Source organism: Orbicella faveolata, unplaced genomic scaffold (genome assembly GCF_042242905.1).
Source record: "Orbicella faveolata isolate gen_17 unplaced genomic scaffold, um_ofav_v1 contig_26, whole genome shotgun sequence".
Lineage (NCBI taxonomy): Eukaryota > Metazoa > Cnidaria > Anthozoa > Scleractinia > Merulinidae > Orbicella > Orbicella faveolata.
Window position 1 is genome coordinate 5,495,048 of NW_028301554.1, and position 19,466 is coordinate 5,514,513.

At 37.3% G+C, this 19,466-nt stretch overlaps 2 protein-coding genes across 4 annotated transcripts in view; one reads left to right on the forward strand and one right to left on the reverse strand.

The window, feature by feature from the left end:
* LOC110043363 (epithelial sodium channel subunit alpha-like) lies at positions 1–13,135 on the forward strand. The gene is made up of 14 exons (XM_089295718.1): positions 1–217; positions 1,686–2,008; positions 3,231–3,342; positions 3,465–3,542; positions 3,787–4,054; positions 4,771–4,904; positions 5,597–5,760; positions 6,406–6,516; positions 8,347–8,461; positions 9,092–9,170; positions 9,901–9,958; positions 10,680–10,741; positions 11,102–11,177; positions 11,744–13,135. The coding sequence occupies exons 2-14, from the start codon at positions 1,769–1,771 to the stop codon at positions 11,927–11,929; spliced, it is 1,683 nt and encodes a 560-aa protein (XP_089151844.1). The 5' UTR covers positions 1–217; positions 1,686–1,768; the 3' UTR covers positions 11,930–13,135.
* The window catches only part of LOC110043368 (epithelial sodium channel subunit alpha-like), a 17,156-nt gene continuing 10,713 nt past the window's right edge, over positions 13,024–19,466 (reverse strand). For all 3 annotated transcript variants that reach the window (XM_089295717.1, XM_020748817.2, XM_089295716.1), the window contains 7 exons: positions 19,353–19,463; positions 18,646–18,757; positions 17,905–17,983; positions 16,840–16,897; positions 15,871–15,935; positions 15,327–15,402; positions 13,024–14,642 (listed from right to left, as the gene is read on the reverse strand). In XM_089295717.1, the coding sequence (XP_089151843.1) occupies positions 14,436–14,642; positions 15,327–15,402; positions 15,871–15,935; positions 16,840–16,897; positions 17,905–17,983; positions 18,646–18,757; positions 19,353–19,463 (708 nt within the window). In that variant the 3' untranslated portion in view covers positions 13,024–14,435. The remainder of the gene's footprint in view (positions 14,643–15,326; positions 15,403–15,870; positions 15,936–16,839; positions 16,898–17,904; positions 17,984–18,645; positions 18,758–19,352; positions 19,464–19,466) is intronic.

The window sequence follows — 19,466 nt, forward strand, 5'->3', positions numbered from 1 at the left end:
TCAAAGAAATTATTGAAACAAAATATCATTGGACTCATGTTTGCCTTAGCTAGTGACGTCTCATCTCTTTGCATTATAAAAGGCAATCTTAATTTAATAGCGTTTTTAAAATTCATGCGTCCATACGTACATTCATCAAAAAACATCAGTAGTAAGAATTAAAGAACTGAAGACAATGATGCCTAAAGCCGGTTGAAGGAAAAACGTTACTTGAAAGGTATGTTTAGGCATCATGGTTTTCTGAACTTCAAATTTCGATCGACTGAGAACTCGGTAAACTGTAGCCAAGACTGACAAAGCAATATTATTGTAGCAATTCAACATGAATCAAATACAGAAATGTCCAATATCAAGAGATTATGTATGTCGTTTCTATCCTCTCTAACTTTAGTCATAATTACTTTAGTACTTCTTTAGTCCTTTCAATTTGCTCTAGTCATTGCTGAGTGTTGTTCCACAAACCTGAACTGCTTCATAAGTGCTTTACCTTTATATTATATAAAGAGCCTGTTTCAGGAAAAATGGTAACAAATGTATAATTTAATGGACAGAATTGTAAAAGATGACGAACTGGTTTTGTCTTCGCAAAAAGAGAGCCTTTTTCAAATTAAATTTTTTATTTTGTTAGGAATCCTTGCATCAGATAAATCAGTGCGTAAAAGCAAATAATTGTCCGTAAAGTTAGAATTCTATCTTGTTTTGTCAAGTCTTTATTTAGTTTGTTTGTTTTTTCGCATCCTTTTTACTGATTTTCAAAGAACTGTTTTCCAGTGATATTTCACACACTGAAAAGAGAGGCTTGCAATCCTAATATATCAGTAGTCTTGATTATTTTCTCGTGGCTTATTGACTTTCGTGATACAGCACAGCTTCAAGTCTATTGAAAGTGATCACATTTTGTTCAATACTTCCATGGTGGCCGTCCTAATAGTTCAACAATTAAAAATACATCATGCATATATTTTGATAAGACTATTCCTAATGCAAATAAAAAAACTTAATTGTTTTTATAATTCCCAACAACACCGAACTTTTTACGAGACTTCAAAAAAATTTCAAGTTACATCCTTCAGTAACTATAAATGAAGATCAAAGAAACAAATTGAAATATAACAAATAATATGTCCGCGCAATTCAATATATATTCCGATCCCATTATGACCTCCCTAAAAAGATTGGCTCACTAGATCATTACCTTATGTAGATATTATTATCTTTTTATTTTCCAGTTTTGAAGAAAAGGTTTTATTGCCTGGGGCAGAAAGATTTCTGATACGCATGTTTCATAACCTTTTCTTTCTTTTTTTTCTTTTCGTTAAAAAGAACTGAAAGAACTGATGACTGAATGCATCAAACATATCATAATAAAAATAACGGTCTCAAATGTCATTCGAGAAAATATATATTCCATTTGAATGTAATATCATGACACCAAACCGTGACAAAGAAATTATTGCTAAGATAAATAAATAATCCCACGCAAACCGGAATTGTAATGCCCATGAAAACTTTAAATTGAAAACAAGATCAGATAAAGATTAAATCCATCGTAATCATAAGCAAGCCCATGCAGATCTGCACGGCATGTTAAGACGATAGCCGTAAATTGAATTTAGTTATGGCTCAGATCAGGCTAGCAAAGTGTGTGAAACTAAATTAGGTCTTGATTTGTTCCATTGCTGTAGACGTCAGGGACATAACCAACGGATGTAAACAGCCCTTCGCTTAAAGATCGAGTTAAGTTTAATTACCAAATCGCAAGTGAGAAATGGAAACTGTTGAGCAAGACGAATACCGCTCTGTTGCCCTCCTGCTGCACGATTTCTTAGGATACACTTCAATGCATGGAGCAGGAAGGATTGTTGCTTCACGTCATCGGATTAGGAAAACCTTCTGGGTTATTTCTATACTGGCTTGCCTGGCCCTTGTCTCGTGGCAGGTTCATGATCTTCACGTGATTTACCGCAAACGTCCTCTGGCTACACACGTGCACATAGCTCATAACACGGTGAGTAATATATCAAACACGAAAGACCGTGTTTGATCACACTTCCAAACACCGAGACGAGAGTTGAAGATACGATGCGCAGCGGAGTATTTTTGACGAGCTTTGAGGTGTTTGGAAATGTGGTCAAACACTGCCGTGAGTGTTTGATATGACTTCTCAACTGAAGCGGAAACTATGGAGAAAACAGAGAAACAAAATCTTCAAAATCTATGCCGAATTAAAATTAGATATCCAAACACCGTCACGGTCATGATTTCCTTTGTCTAAACTTGATGAATTATTAATGAGTTTGAGAATGAATCATATTTCATGTTTTGCCTGTTTTTCTAGCTCTATTTGATTATTTACCTTTCGTTTAATATTTTCATCGCGTCACTCGACTGGTATGTTAGGCAACCAAACTTGTTGTTGAATTCGAATGTTAATATCATTTTGTATAGTTTTCTTTTCTTTTTATCTTGTAGGCTTTCGTTCCCTACTAATAACATACGCCCTCAGCCTCAGAGGGCGTTTTCAAAGTCAACGCCAATTAATTAAATTGTCATCAACGCAAAAATTGGCTCTCAAAAACGATGAGTGTTGCCCAAGTATCAATCAATAATTCTGATTGTCTTTTTGAGGCAAAAGATCACAGAAATTACTACATCCTCCAATTTTAATCTTCGGACGCATATTGCAACTAATACCCCTACCGCGGTATAGGGCAAGGGGCTGGGAGTGGAGGGTGTTGGACTGAATTCCCTCCTTCTGTTTTCTTTGTAATCAATATGGATAACATTTATCTAAAAGAAAGCTCTCATTTTTCGGGTCATAACCTCATCTGACCTCACATGACGTCATTAAGTTCGTCACCATATGCATTGATCCGCCATATTGGATATCCCTATGTTACATGTGTAACCAAGTCAGTAAATAACCTAAACTGACAGAAAACTCATCCCAGAAAATGACAGTGGAATGTAAAAGGGTACTATAGCTAATACTACAACGTTGATATAGGAAAAAAGATGAAGTAGTTTATTTTGATCTCTATGTCAAGACAAGGTTCCCATGGTATTGTCAAATGACTACGGGAAACAGTTGACAATCAAATTTGTGGCGGGAAATCAATGACCAGCTTTTGTGAGCCTTCTTTTCAAAAATGTACTGATTATAAGGTTATACGTATAGTTAGACGATTACATGATAAATTACGGTGAATGTATCTCTGATCATTTTTTAGAGTCTACATTTTCCTGCCATAACAATCTGTGGCATGAATGCTTTGAGAGTTAATGAGGTGAACGAATCAGAATCTCTCAGAAGTGAATTTGTGATAAGATCTCTGTTAAACAGTAAGTTTCACTTTCTTCTGATAGTTGACACGATAGAAATTGCTCTGTGTTTTTACCTCCAATTTACCAGAAGATTTTTTGCAATTTACATTTCATATTACCAACTTGATTTTCAACATCAGGGTATCCTGGCCGGGATGAAGGTGATGGAGAAGACAATGATGTTTTGGTTCAATTAAACAATGCTCTGTCTATAACTGGTACTGTTATTACTTATATTTCTTTTTATATTCATATCTATATTTTTTTTTTCTCTTTCCACCTCTTCTTTTCTTTATTTTTCCTACAACCGATTTAAAGCGTAATAATTCTTGTAACTACTCAGCTTGTTTAGTTTTTACTCTTTTGAGTAGTTTTTTTGCTTATTTAAGTTTAATGTATTCTTTGCTGTATGATATTCTCTGTATTATTATGCAAAATAAAATGGTGGTTGTTGTTGTTAAGACGAAAAGAACGGAGAAGACGAGGGTAGCGAAGACGACCAGGCTGAAGAACAAGATCAGCCTGATGGAGCAGATAAAGGTGATGGAGGAGATGAAAGTGATGAAGATGGTGAAGACGATGGTATAGGAGGAGAATTGGAAGCTGATTTTCTAGATAGGGAGCACCTGAAGACAATAATGGCGCAGCAAGATCCTGGCTTGCTGAGAGCATTGGGTCACCAATTTGAAGACTTTGTGGTTCATTGCACTTATCGCGGGGTGTACTGTGCGTATGTAAATTAACTTTGCCGATATTTTTCCACGATGTTTTGGTTCAAAATACTCAAAATTACCTACAATATCCTTTTGTTACTTTGCAACATCTACCCGGGATGAAAGCCTATAGAACGAGCCATATATGTGCATTAGAATATAACATATAAATATATAACAGAAATGCCGTAGTGTTGTAAGTGTTATCTCGAGTCATACTACTAGCTTAGCTCATGAAAACGCAAATTAATGCCAAATTGTCCCAGGGAGGTACTCCCTTATATGGGCTATATAGGTATGTGCGGCCCCAAAGGGTATGGTTTTTTTAGCAGTTTTGGTCATAAATGGGGTACCGATTTTGGTCATTTTGGTCATAAATTTGCAATCTAGTTTTCAAATTCGTCATTATCAATAAGACCATCAACAAGGGCCCTTCATAAGTTATGTTTAGGACAACTGTACCAGCCGCAACGGTCATAAATAGGGCATCGAATATTTGGTCAGGTCATAAATAGGGTAGGGAAAAATTGCAAATTTTGGTCATAAATAGGGTAAAGGGTTTTGGAAAGCGTGCCGCACATCCCCACCCAATTTTTCTGGGAGTAACCCCCGGGGAAATCTTAACTGCAGTGATCTTGTTCCTCGTATAAATTTACTCACAAGTTACATGTATGAACCATTCTAGTGCATCGTCGTTTTCTGGGATGATTATCCCTTTGAATGTTTTCCTTAGGAATTATTCCAGTGAATTCTGGAGCCACTTTTGGCATTTTGCGTACGGGAACTGCTACGTTTTCAATGGAGGAACTACAGAAAGTAGATTGGACACTAAGGTTTTGAAATCAAGTGAGCCTGGTCCTTCATATGGTTAGTTGGACATTGCTTGATTTAGGAAATGACAAGCCTAAAGCAGTCAAACAATACTAAACGATCTCTTCAACTGATGTAACATTCAGGATTTGATACTTTTGGTTTAGCTTGAATGCAACCAAATTATCGCCCTTCTTCCCATAAAATCAAGCTAACCCTGTTCATTAGCTGCAACTTACCTTTGTACAAATTTTCCGACTTTCGTCTCGTGGCCCCAATCCATGTATTATGCACTACAGTTTATTATCTATGACCAAATATGCTTAAGCTTCTTTGTTAAATACTGTATGGCTGATTTGTTGGCAATACCATAGTGGAAAGTCCTAGTAAGACCAAAGTGCCGTCCTTAGCTCATTACTGAGTTCAGGGGACAGCTTACTTCCTTTGTTGTTTTCATTTCCCTTTTTATTATGTTGCATTTGTTATGTTGCATCTCTATCACCCTGCAAATTCAATAAACTTCAAATCCTAAGGTATAATTATTATGGCAAATAGCTTTCGTGGTCCTATGTTCAGCAACACAGTTATTGAAATCTAAGTCCACAACAGACTGTGCTTCAACAAACAAAATGGTCAAAATCTGCTGCCTATTATTAACTTACACATTCTGGTAGTCCCAATTACTTCCAGGTACCTCTTTTCCACTTTAAAATGACCGTCTTGTTTGTTTAATTGCATATCATTTTTAGGATTGAGTTTGGAGCTAAACATCGAACAAGAGCAATACATTGGAGCTTTGACGCCAGAAGCAGGAGTCAGAATTCACATCTCAAACCAAGGAGAAATGCCATTTCCTCTTGACAAGGGCTTAAGCCTTGCACCAGGATATGCAACATCGATTGGAATGCGAAAGGTTGGAACTATTTTACATTTACAGGTTTTTTAAAAGAATTAAGGTCTTCCGGCTCCAAGACTGACCCTGCTAAAGAGCACTAAGCAACGAAATTTCCAAGTTTTTCTGACCCTTACTAGAAAATACTTCGTTATCCTTAACAGAGAGCTCATTACTCGCTTCGTATCAATTAACCAAATGATTGAAATTGATGTTATATTTAATTAAGGTACATTAACTGTTATAAAGGCACGAAATAGCACGTGAACTCCCTATTAACAAGTATGATAACCAATCACGTACATAAATCAGTTGTGAACATAAAGAAGTTGGGAATAATGGGGCAGACTATCAGCTGTCAAGTTAATCACTCTCAAAGATGCAAAATCGGTCTCTTACGAGGCAAAATAGATATGTGTTCAACTTGACTACCTTCTTCATTCTTTATTCACTTTTGTATTTTTATTTTGATAGATAGGCTTTTATATGATAATATATTATTTATAATGTTTAAAACTTAAATTTGTGCATCGTCCTGATAATTGCAACTCTTTTTAGGTGTCCTCAATTAGCAGCAATACTGAACCTCATCGACACGTAAACAAAGTTATCATTATTATAATTGAAGTGTTTATAAATAACGTCGTGTTGTTTGTATTCTGCAAGGTTCTCATCGAAAGGAGGGATCCGTTTTCAGAGAATCTATGCGTGAGTGATTCTACATCTGATAAGTACAACATATATCAGCAGAAGATGAAAGTGAACTATTCCACTACTGTAAGTGCACTGTCCAATTACGGTCTTTACTGTATTAAACATGAATGTACAATGTGATAGTAACTCACTTGACCTCAACTCTGGAACCTAATATTCCCTCTTGAAAACGACGACACACTGTTATTGTTCAGTTCTTTATACGTCAACAGGCTAGCGACATTTTTAAAACCTATTTCACATTTTACATATTGAGGAGCCTTGACTTCCCTTGTTTGGGGATGTGGTAGGAAATCATGATAAAATGGCGCGTGTTCTTACTTCTCTCCGTGTCATCTAACTGATACTAACGGTTAAAAATGATTTCCAGTCCGCATTACGCACTTTCAGCAGTCAAGTAAATAAATAAAAATAAATAACGTATAGTTAAGCTTGGTAGTGTTTATAGCACAAAGGCTGGTAGGGCCGAGCAAACAACTGAAACAAGTAATTCGAATTGAACATAACATTGTTAAGAATCCCAACTGGCTGAGGGCAATCTAGTTGGCTATAGACGATGCTATCCGTTATGAACCATTATGAACCATTCGTTATTCGATGTTACTCGTTATGAATCTTACCTTCTTCTTACCTTACCTTCTTCTTATGACCTTACCTTCTCTCTTTGAGGCATTTGTAATTTTTCTTCCAACAGTTTATTCGATTTTCACAACTACGAACTGACATCAGAAGGAAAGAAGCATAAAGCTCCGCATACACAATGGCGTTTGAGTTGAAACCGTGACCAGGCCATTTCCGACTTACCTCGTGCCTTTGTTTCAAAACGAGTCCTCGTGAAAAATGAGTTTAATTTGCATGAAAATGAACCTGTAGGCAGATCTCGTTTTCATGTGAGTGGTTTCACACGAAGACTCGTTTTGACCTAACAGAGGCAAAAGCAACTCGAAAATGGCCTATGTAACTCATGTAAGTTGTCGCGAGGTGTTACATTTTGTGGCGTCTTACTTGAAGCCAAAAGCTCTCGAGAGTGCGCAGTAGTGTCTGGCAATCATTCTTAATAACGGTTAATTTATTTCTTTTAGGGTTAACGTACAAAAATTTTATTACCATCGTGGCTAAAATGTTTTTTGCGGTTAAAATTTTCCCATTTTTACGAACGCCTAACGGCCAAATTATTACTCCGTTTTACGGCTAATGGTTAACCCCATTGAGACATTAATGATATTTTTTCTATATTTAGGACCAAGAGCTCGGCAATACCTTGCACACACACGTCAAGACCACTTAGATAAATAACCCCGACAATAAGTGTCCGGTGTCAAGACGTACACTAATGGGGAAAACATTTACCATCCTGCTGCAGCAGTTAGGAAATAACTAGCCATACTTTAAAACAACCCAATAGCAACGAAACAAGATACTTCCGAAATGCCTTTTACCTTTGTGCGAAAACGAGTCTTCGTGCAAAACCATTGTTGTGAAATTGTGTTTCACCTGCACGTTCACTTTCAAGCGAATCAAACACATTTTCAACTGAAAGGTTTTACTCGAGCACTCCTGCACTCGTTTTGAAATAGAAGCACAGCGTAACACGGGAATGGCCAACTTGTTTTGAACACGGGCAAACCTCAGTCGCTAATACGTTTTGTGTTAACATTCCATATTGATGCATCAAAGAGTACGGTGTTCCATAAAACGAGCTATCGATTATTTTGGGAGTGTCCGGAAAATTGTTTTGATCATCCGTCTTTGATGACTACAAGACATCTTTTGTACTAGCTATTTTAAGTTTAATTACAGACACTGTTTACCCCCCAAGAAAGCATTCCAAAGGAAAGTCACAATACCTTTTTAACAAGGGTTTAGTTCTTATCTTTCCACTTTCCCCTGCAGGCATGCAAGAAATCTTGCTGGGCCTCAAATCAACGCGAATTTTGTGGATGCATGGAATATAAATTTCCAAGGCTGGAAGATACACCGGTCTGTAACATTACGAATAAGACAGTTGGTAAGCATTTTTTAATCAATTACATTTGTTTTTTTTTTTTCTGTTTAACACCATCGGGTGGATCGTAAAACAAATGATTGGTCCAGGGACAAAGAAAGTTTAGGAGTTTTGAAATGTTGTTTATGCGAAATCATTTTCACCTGCGTGTAAAAAGGCTTAGGATTTTTTTACAGAAATTTTCGACTCATCATCTAGCATACATGTTAATCGAGAAACATGTAGTTGGAATTTAACATACCATATCTTAAACTGGCCATTCTTGTCCACTCCCAGGACATTTTCTCAATATAATGGAATGCTATAAGATCGTGTTTGGTTTGTCTCATCTGAATTTCGAGGAATATTTTGAATTTGCAGAAGTCAATTCCGCCAGAGTCAAACATTCATATAAAGGTTTCTTTAAATCAACCAGAAGCAACTGGTATTTTTGTTTTTTTCATTCGTATGATTGGTGATTGGAACGGCCCACCTAAGTACATTATTGAAGAGGGAAGCCTCAAAATCTTTAATTAAATTAAGACTCAGATCATTTTTACTACTGCAATCTGCCAAATGTTGTTTTCATTCCTTGGTTCCTTTTCTAATCTTTCACTCGACATTACGTACGAATGGTAACTTATCCACTTGCAGCTAAGTGCCTCAAGGGAGTCAAAAGTAAGTTCAAAGCTGGAACCTTGAACTGTTCCAAGTCATGCCCACCGCCCTGCAGGTAGGAATAAGTGTATTTCTACAACATTTCTCTGTTTTGATTTGTTTTTGAAGCTCGTTCAGTAAACCACATGCTTCTTTTTAGTAAGCCATGAATATCAACATCAGCTGCGTTTGTATCTAGGGAACCCTTTCCTTAAGCACCTAATGTGGACTTTTCATCACTTCAGGAAAAATTTTCCCCTGCAATTTTCTCAGTGATTTCCATTACTAAGAAATGAAAAACATGTACCGTGTTTCTATCGAGTTATAGAAACACGAGTGGAAGTCTGGGCGAAAGAGAAATGCTGTGGGAACGCGAGTCGTAGTCGAGTGTTTCCACAGCTTTTTCGAGTTCTCCCAAACTTTCACGAGTGTTTCTATAACTCGATGGAAACACGGAGAACATCTTTTCTATTTCCTTTAGAAAACACCGCGACGAAAAAAAAGGGAAATAACTTGCTTACTTGATCATCAAAATGTAAATTCTCCTTGCTCGCGTCATCATTACGTCAACAGCTCGTGCTAGTTCTCTTTCTATAGAGTTATGGAAACACGGTTTTTAACCAATCAGCGCGCGTATTTTCTTAGGATTGTTTTCTAAAGTTATATAAAATATGATATCTAAATTGTATTCCCCTTAAAGCATTTGGCATGTCAAGTCACTGATGTCATGGCAATCATTTCAACGCATAAATTACATCCAGATCAGGGATATTGTTAGTTTGACGTTTTCTTGAACTTTCTTGCAGGGAAATCACTCTTAAGCTTTCTACGTCCTATTCCCTTTGGCCAACCAAAGCTTATGAGGTTTGTATAAGAAAAAGCTGTTGCACAACCAACAAATGACAGTAGATAGTAAATTTAATCATACATTATCATCTAAAAACACATTGAAATGCTAAAAACAATTGTGAAAAATCGAATGAGCTTAGTACACAATATGTTACGAGATATTGCATGTTCACAAACCACTGCGATATGAGGACCGGCGCTGATTTTTTCTTGTGTCGTTACATTTAGTTTGAGGACCGAGAGAAAATGGAATTTCTACCTCTCATTCATGCTACTATCTTTTGCTCACGTTTCAAATTCCGCTTCCAAAATGTAATGTGCATTTTTTCATTTTGTTTGATTAGGTTTGTTTTTGTTGATTTTTTCGATCTTTTTTGGTCGGTTGCACGAGTAGTCGCTAGTTCGGCATACTTTTACACGTTTATGTATACCAACGTTTCCGTAAATTTTACTTCTTGGGAGCAAGTTCACACAGAAGCATATGGTTCACAGTTGTTCTCATTATAACCGAAATCAGATTGGTCTGAACTGATCTATTTCGAGCCAAGCACCAATGGGATGCAACCAACTAACTATATACTTGGATACTGAAGTCAATTAGGACAAGCAGTTGAAAGTAGCATTATAATTAAATACAAAGACGCCATGCCTTAATTTAACGCTGCTAAGAATTTCTTTGAAGTAATACATGTGGTAACCAACTAGTCATTCATAAATCTCCTAAACTACGTACTAGGCGTTTTACATGGCGGAGCTGAAGAAACGGACTAAAGAAGTGGATGGTAGCGACAATTTCAGGTAATCTGTTGCTGTTGTTGTTGTTTTGCCGTTTTCAGATATGTTATAAAACAAGTAGAATTCCCATAGATACAGAAATATTTTAAATCAGAGTAAAATTATATCTCCACGTGACTATTTACCGTCCAATTTGGGAAACATTTTACAGATTACATTTCAGAAGGTTCCAAAAATAAGGAATCAAGAGTATTGAGTATATAATTTGTTAATTAGACTATGCATGTTTCATATCTCCAAATGTAAAGATACCATTTCACGAAGGAATCATGTTATACCTGATATTGTATCTTTGAGATGTGACGAGAAAACAAAATTTTCACAATTCAAAGATGATTTACCGTAAACTTTGTTCCCTTTTAGGGCCAATGTTCTCAAGGTGGACATATTTTTTGAAGAGCTGAATTACGAGGTGATTTCGGAAGAACCATCGTATGAGGCAAGTTACATCTTTTCGATAGGCCCATAACAAAAAAGATGCTTACAGGGTGATTTCCATCCGTTCTGACTCAAATCTGCCTCAAGTCCCTAAGGGACACTTATAAAAAAAAAACGTTATTTATGATATGTGATATTTATGCATGGCGCTTTATAACTTGACTGCAGAGTTAGTGGTCTTTCCACACAACATTGCGTTTAATTTTGAAAGGTGTTTTAAAGAAGGTATATTTATTTACATCTGAGCGATTTCGCTTAGCTAGACTTGAGTTTTCAGTGTTAAATAACGTTGATTTTGACTGTGTTACTGGGCACTGTTAAGTTGTTGAACATTATTTGAGGGTTCAGTGTTTACATGGAATCCTGCTGAAAAGGCACATGCCACGTGCATAGGTGACGTGCAAATCTCCTCAGCAGAGAGGGGGGAGCGGTGGTCAAAGCACTTGAGGACCCTGGGACTGTCTTTGAGCCCTTTGAGCGAGCATGTTTTTGTGAACACGGTCAGATATATCGACCCATTTCTGATGCTCTGTTTTATTATTATTTATTGTTATTATTATTTTGCAGCTGGCAAATTTTGTTTCTGATCTTGGAGGATCGCTGGGTCTGTGGATAGGAATGTCTGTGTTGTCATTTGCAGAGCTTTTTGAGCTGCTTTTGCTCATATGTCTCAGTGTGGGAAGGAAACTGAAGAAGGGAGGGAACACAAAGTCATCTACTATTCATGTTGAAGAGTTTAAGTACAGCTCATGAATATAGGTACCCCAAATGTCTATAAATATAGCGACTCGTTAAAAGTTACCATTTCTGCATGGACAAAAACCGTAATAAAAGTAAACACGCCCAAAAGACGAAGCCCTCACAATAGAAATGACCTTACGTAGTTACGTCGTAAATTGTACTTTTTCGTTGCAACAAAGGGTGGAAAAAAGACACCATGGTGTACGTCATGTTACCTACACAGAAAGTACCACTCACTACGTTAATACGAGATTTTCGTTGTTTGGTAATTGTAGAGTGCCAAGGAAAAGGATGAATAGAAATGGATCACCTTGTAATAGGCCACATTTGATATATCAATATTGTAATTGCAGATTTTTTAAGGTTCTTTTGTCTCTCAATTCCCAAAAGAGACTTGGATACAAAGGAAACACTACCAAATATAGAAGTTTGTCCAGAAAGCCTCGGAGCCATGTTAGAATATTCATACATCGGACGTGGCCTATTTACCTCACCAGTTGCAACTTGTGATAAGTGCATTTTAGTCACCATGTGGTACGTGAACCCACAATGAATAGTGGGGAAATGTTGCTGGAGAGCAAGGTCTTGCTGTCCATCAACGTTTTCGGTAAAAATTTTCTCATTTTTTTAAAAATTCAAACCGTCATAAGATCTTACTCTTTAATGCCAGGGGCCTCAAACTTGGCCATTTTGATATTTTCGACATGCTTTATCCATTTCTGGCATTCTTTAAGTTATATCCCATGATTTTATGAAAAGTAGATCATGTGATGGCCTAGCTGCAAATGGCCTAGTCGAATAAGCTGATAATACACGCCTTACAACCAGATTATATTATTATCTCGTAATAGGTCGATATCGGTTGACGCAGCAGTCGACTGTATTTTCTGGGTACACTATTTCATTATATAAACGTGACAAGCTATAGTTCTGTTGCCAGTAGTAATAAGAGCTAGTAACAAACCGGTGGAAGTCCGGTTCGTTCAGCGCAAATAACTGTGCATGGATATCTAGCAAGAACCAGGCACAATTAGAGTAAAGCGTATTGCCTTAAAACCAAAGGTGCTGCCTTTTTATTGCTGACGTTAATTAATTTCAAAACGCTCCTCAATAAAATTAGCACTTTATTGTAACTTTTGTAACTTAGCTATATAATAACCATTATAATAAAGAGCACTGTAAACCATAAATGTATATAAAATAAACATATCTCTACGATTTTGTATTCTTACTTCCTAGCACCAACTAATATTAGTTCGTTCAATCAAGTGTAAACCCAGTTAAAAGCCCTATAAAGGGATAAAAACAATGTAAACAATAGCCTCCAGTTGGAGTAAAAATTACCCGGATATTTGTCCCCGAACATTCTCTGTTCCGAGAAGCGAACACTTTTTCTCGGAAAACTGTGAGCTTGGAGGATCAGATAATGCGCAAGGACAATTATTCGAGCATATTTTCCGCCTAATGGAGGCTATTGTGTTTATTATCCTTCAAATGTTTTTCGCAACACGCGCGGTTTTGAAGACTGAGGAATATCACTCGGATATTCCCCAGTTTTAGCTGGGAATATTCAGTCACGTGATGTGTTTAGACCAATCGCCCGCTAGCAAAACTATTTGACGGATTATAAGCCACGATATAGTCAGCATTTTCATTTGCGAAGTACAAAATTTCTTTTCGATCATCGAATGCATAAAACTATATTATTCTGAGGAAGAAAAGCATCTAAGAGGTACCCGGATTGATAACCACAAATTTCTTCAGTTCTCGGGAATTCTAGACTGCAAAACAGTCGTTTTCGGACGTTTTCGAATATTGACCGTCGCTCGCGTTCGCAAAAAATACGACTGTTCTGCAGTCTACGGGAATTCTGACAAACCATTTGCACCATCACCTTAAAAAGGCTTTAATTTTCTTGTCTCTTTCTCTTCAGGTCATCAGTTTCTTTTAGATGTCGATTTCTTTCGTCCGTAAGTGGCTGACGAGTACTTCTGTCTCTGTAAAAGCCACCTTTTGCATTACCTTCATAAGCGGAAGGTAGTGTCGGCTAGGATAATCGAGATACACTGCCAAAAGCAACGTTCGTGTTAACGCTTTCTGGTGCGGGTCCAGTTGTATTCCAGGGATGGCGCATTCACAGGGTTTACGATAAAAGGTGGCTGAAGGGACTTTATCAAACGAGATTACTAAAGATTACTGCCGTACCGAAATGGTTTGAGCACGATGCCGAGAATTTAAGATGTCGTGCCGATTCTTTATAACGTGTAAATGGGCTTATATTCATATTTTGCGTTTCATGTACAAGAAATATAGTTCGACAATTTTCTTCTAGCTGTTATAAAATGATCACCTAAACCCACATTCGATGCAGATTTCGGTTTTTCTACCATTACAGGCCGTGAGAACTCTAGCTTCCTAGTACCCTGAGTAAAATCTTAAGCGAATGTTCACAGTTATCTCAGGACCTGTCGTAAAATTACTAATCGTTGGATGGCTAAAAAGGCAGTTATTCTATCTTTTATCGCATGTTCATGGCGTGGTTGGTATAGGAGTCTGTCGCCTTCATTTCCATTTTGATTGAAGAGACTTTGATCCCAGATGTGCACTTTTTGACAACAAGAAAACACAGTAACGCGAAAAACTCCAAGAACTCAGCTATTGTTAGCACAGAGAAGCCAATCCATAAGCCTAACTGACCACCAATGTCTGAAGCGAAATCTGCGAGCTGTAGAGAAAGGAACATAAGTTCTACTGAAATAATCGTATCTGGTTTTACCGTCTAAGATCACGACGACGGCAAAAAATGCTCGCGTAAATTAGCAATTTTCTGGACGATGTTTATTGGTGTAGATTATGAGGTGTCAATTTTGTGTTCGCCTGAGCTGACTTTGAAAGGCTGCTTAAAATGAGGTTTAATGTGGGTAGCTGCCGTCTCCTAATGTAAGATTCCTGTTTCAGCACACACATGATTCTGGAATTGTTTGTTATGTTGTTTAACTAAGCGGGCTCTCCTGCTATAGAAAGGATGATTTTTTTGACAGGAACTGCTTGCAAATCAGTTTTGGCAACAAATTGAACCTTCTTTGAACATGGACGGAGATTTAACCGCTTTGCTATTATATTGATTTGGGACACTCGTTAATGAGCCGACCGCTTACTTCATAAAGAAGCAGGTAAAAGGCAGAACCCAATTTCAGACAGATTTGAGACAGTACTTATCACAGGGAACTGTTAATTACGCAGGGCAACAAATGGCAAGACCTTAACTAATGGATGAAGTTTAGTTGCTTTGCCATCATATTATCTGAATTTGAGATTATCGCGTTTGTAACAGGCTTGTCAAGCGTTTCACTGTCTCAGTATGAGAGCAAATCGTTACATGCTCAAAGAAAGTCAAAACTATACTTACTTCATATGATCTTTCTTCTGTTATCAGTTCGACGTTAAGTTCCTCATAGAAAACTTGGACTTTTAAAACATTTTTCCTAAAAGAAATGATACCAAGATTTTGGTATGCTACCAAAAAACAATGATTAAAAGGCTATGTGGTGCTTCTTATTTTGGTCTTAAATCTTAACAAGAATCGAAATAAATGCAATCTTTAGCTTTCAATAACCTTGCAATTAAGGAAAATTAATTCACCTACTCAATTGGTAAAGTTTTGAGCTGTTTAGAAAATACTGCGTTAGCCAGTTAGGATTCTCAATTTGTTGTCCTGTTTTGTTTAGCCGATCATTTCTGCAAGGCGTTTCATCCAATGGCGCAGCCGCTGGACAGTAGGTTTGGTGTAACGCATTTCCCATGATCACATAGAGTAGCAAACCACGAGGTCAACATGGCGGAGCAAAGAATGCTCTCGTGTTCACGTTAACGTCTTTCGTTTTATCTGGTATATCCATGGGATTAGATTAATATAGGTAGTTATAAATTTAAGTAATCAGACAGTTTCTTACCGATAAGAACCAACATCTGCCCAAACAAATTTCCCGCGCTTTTCCAGTTCAGCTTGGTAGTAATCCTAAAGGTTGAAAAGGTATTAACGTTCAGTTAGTCTAAATCAAAACAATCGATAATTTAATTGTCAGTTATAAAATACAGTAGAATCCCGGTAACTCGAACTCTGAACGGAAACGAAAAACAGTTCGAGTTAGCGGGGATTCGAGTTATCGGTGTCGATTGAAAATTCAACTTGCCATGTTAATAATTGATAGCTTACTGATTTTTCAGCACTTCAGTATACGGTGACAGCTAAAGGCACCGCATCCGGTATGACTCATAACATCGGGAAATGACTGTCAAATATGTGAAAGGTCGGTTGCACTAATTAAAATCAAATTGCTGTGGTGTTAGTTTTGAGTGTTTTTACCGATACAGGACAAGAAAAGCTAATGGGATGACATCCCTGGTGAGTTACATGAACCAGAATTTGAGTTATCGGGGTAAATTTTTATCAAGGGAAACGAAATTTAGTTCGAGTTAGCGGGGAATGCGAGTCATCCGAGTTCGAGTTACCAGGGTTCTACTGTATATATCAACATAGAGCCAAAAGCAAATCAAAAAAGAACTCGTGAAGTATTAGCGTCAGTATATAACTTACACGTACAGTTTCTATTTCGAAGTTTTTTTGGAATTACATGCAAAGCGTGAAAGAATCTTTTTTTCGGAATCCGCAGATCTAATTTTTGCTTCCTAACTTTAAATTGTCTGGTTTATGAATGCATAAAATCAAACAAGAAAAGAGTATCGGGTTTCCTGTTAAAGAAGCCTTTTTCCAAACCCATCTGGTATGTTTTTTTTTTTTTTTTCATTTTCTACCATAGATTTGTCGGCTACCAGAGACAACATAATGAAGTTCAGTTATCAAAGTAACTCACGCTCGATAACTCCTATTAATGTAACCCATATGATATCTCTTTCAATACCTCGTATCTTTCCGATGGCCAGACTGCATACGAAGTGCTCACTTTAAATTCTTCTTGCCTGAAAATACAGTAAGTTGCTCATTCATTCCACAGTGTATACAAATAAAGCGTTTCTAAGATGTTCGTCTGGATGACAATGAAGACGGAAACTATCAAACTTAATACTTAGTAGAGTTTAAAAAAATAACTCGAAACTGTTGTGTAGCGGTTTTATTGCCTATTGAAACAATGGATGATGGTATCTTTCTCAGTATTTAATCCGCTGATACCAGGATTAATCGGATCATAACAATTAAGTTTTCTCAAATGTGATTGGTGCATAAACTGCTGAATTTTCCAATTCAAGGAAGTGACTTTTAAAATTTTCGAGGATTCAAAGAAACTGAACAACCATTTTTCAAGCTATTCTTCATATTTTTTCGAAAATTTTAATTATCATACTTGAGAAGGACTATTATTGAAAGTTATTTTTCAAATAAAACTTTTACTTTTGAGGGAAATTGTAATGGTTATGATTAATTGGTAACAAGACATTGTGTTGTCCAATTCAGTCTGTAATCATACTCGTGGTTAACAAGTCGGACTCCCGCTGTGCAGTCGTCCGTCAATAGCGTGTTTTTAGGAATTCTCGTCCGCACAGGCCGGTCTCCTTTTGGTCAGCACCAAGAATCGCGAGTTCTGGGCTGATCCAACACCCAAAGTCCGCGATTCACGGACTTCCCTCAAGTCTTAAAAATCTGATTGGCTGAGAATACGAAACGAATTCTCTGCACATGCTCAGAACATCGGGTCCGGCCAGAGGTAGCGATTCTTGGTGCTGACCGAAAGGAGCGCGGCCTCTGGTGACGAGAATGGTCTTTAGGCAAAAGGGCTGGTCTTATATTTGGTTTGTGTCTTGGACGCTTAGCTTTGTAATTAACTATAATCGTCTTAACGCCTCCGCTGCTGGATATATTTCAGTTTCTACCATTTACCAGTCTTAAACCATGGTCTCACAAAGTCTTATCGTTTTGCCTGCTTTTACACGAAGTTTCCTTAATAATTCAGTGGACAGTTCAGTTTTACCTGCAGGGTGGTGGACAGGAGCTACTGCAGTTTAGCTCGTTGTTTCTATACATCTTTTGCAGCTTGTTGAGACAGCTAACTACAACGATAAAAAAAAGCCAATGAAACATTGTGGAATCAACCATGATGTTCTAAACGATTGAAACGGGGATGTGTCTGGAAGGATGAGTTTTGCATAAATATGCATAGCTACATTTACATGAACCAGCAATGTTTCTTTATACTATAATAAAAAGCGTAAATACGTTTTCCTTGTCAAGTAGCAAGTATTGAAGAAGACGGTTAAGTATCACAAGAAATAGAATCGAAGAGCGTCAAGTTCATAGAATATTCAATTAAAAGGCGTGTTTAAAGCTCCATCTTTTGAGAGAAACCGTGAGTGAAACAAAATTAATAACTTGCTTAAAAGGGCCAACCCCCAAAACTGCAAAATTACCCTGATATAATTAAATAGGTTTATTTCAAGCAATGTGTCATTTAAACAATTGTATTCAAACTATTTTCCACATTTGGGTAGGGGATCAGTCCGTATTGCAATTGTACACAAAAATGGATGCAATTCCAGTTATGTAAGTTGGGATGGACCACTTTTTTGTTCTGAGCTCTCGAATGATATATAACTATGCAGGCTGAAATGGAAGCAAACACGGTTTACGCACTATTGCATTGCTTGACTCAAGACTTTTTACATACTCGAAATGGTTTGATGAAAGAAACAGAATTAACTCATTGTTGACTTACTGACAGTTTTCTTTGTTATGTTACAAACGGGCTCTTTATCCAGAGGAAATCTGTACTCCATACAGCCACACTGTGAAAACTGGTGTTTGGCGAGACAAGACTCCTTACAGGCCTAGAAGTTAAAAGAACAGTCTGGATGCTAAATTAACAGGAAGAATTCCAAGTTTATGCACCTACAGCCTCGTATGCGAAAGGGAATGACAGGTATTGTCTGCTGGATCATTTTCTGTACATTTAATGATTTCCTAGGACAGGTAAGGTAAGTATTAAAGTCTGCATACCAGCCAAGTGGCAAGTCAGGCCGGCGCTTATCCCGGTTTCTGTGGCATGAAGCAACTAGGAGTATTTCTACTCCCCCATGGATGGATGCTAGTTTATCTTAGGGTTACCACCCAGTATTAAATTTACCGATACCCATTTATACTCCTGGGTGGAGAGAGTCACTGTAAGAGTAGTGTCTTGCCCAAGAACACAGCAAAATGTCCCCAGCCAGGGCTCGAAGCCGAACCGCGCGATCCCAACGCGAGGGCACTAAGCATGAGGCCACCGCGCCTCCCATTCCTGGAATAAATATGTCTTAAAACCTATTAAGATTTTTTTCAAAATCCTAAAATATCAGGTGACACAATCAAAATACATGATTTTGCTAACTTAAAAAAGGCCAACAGAGCTCTAAATGAAAATAATAACATTACCCTTTTTCTTACCGTAGACGAATAATTGACATTGAATATTTTGGTGTACAAGTTGGATTTGTCTGGACCAGTGTTTTCGTGACATCGGTGGTTATTGAATGGATCATCTCGTTTTAAATTGACCTA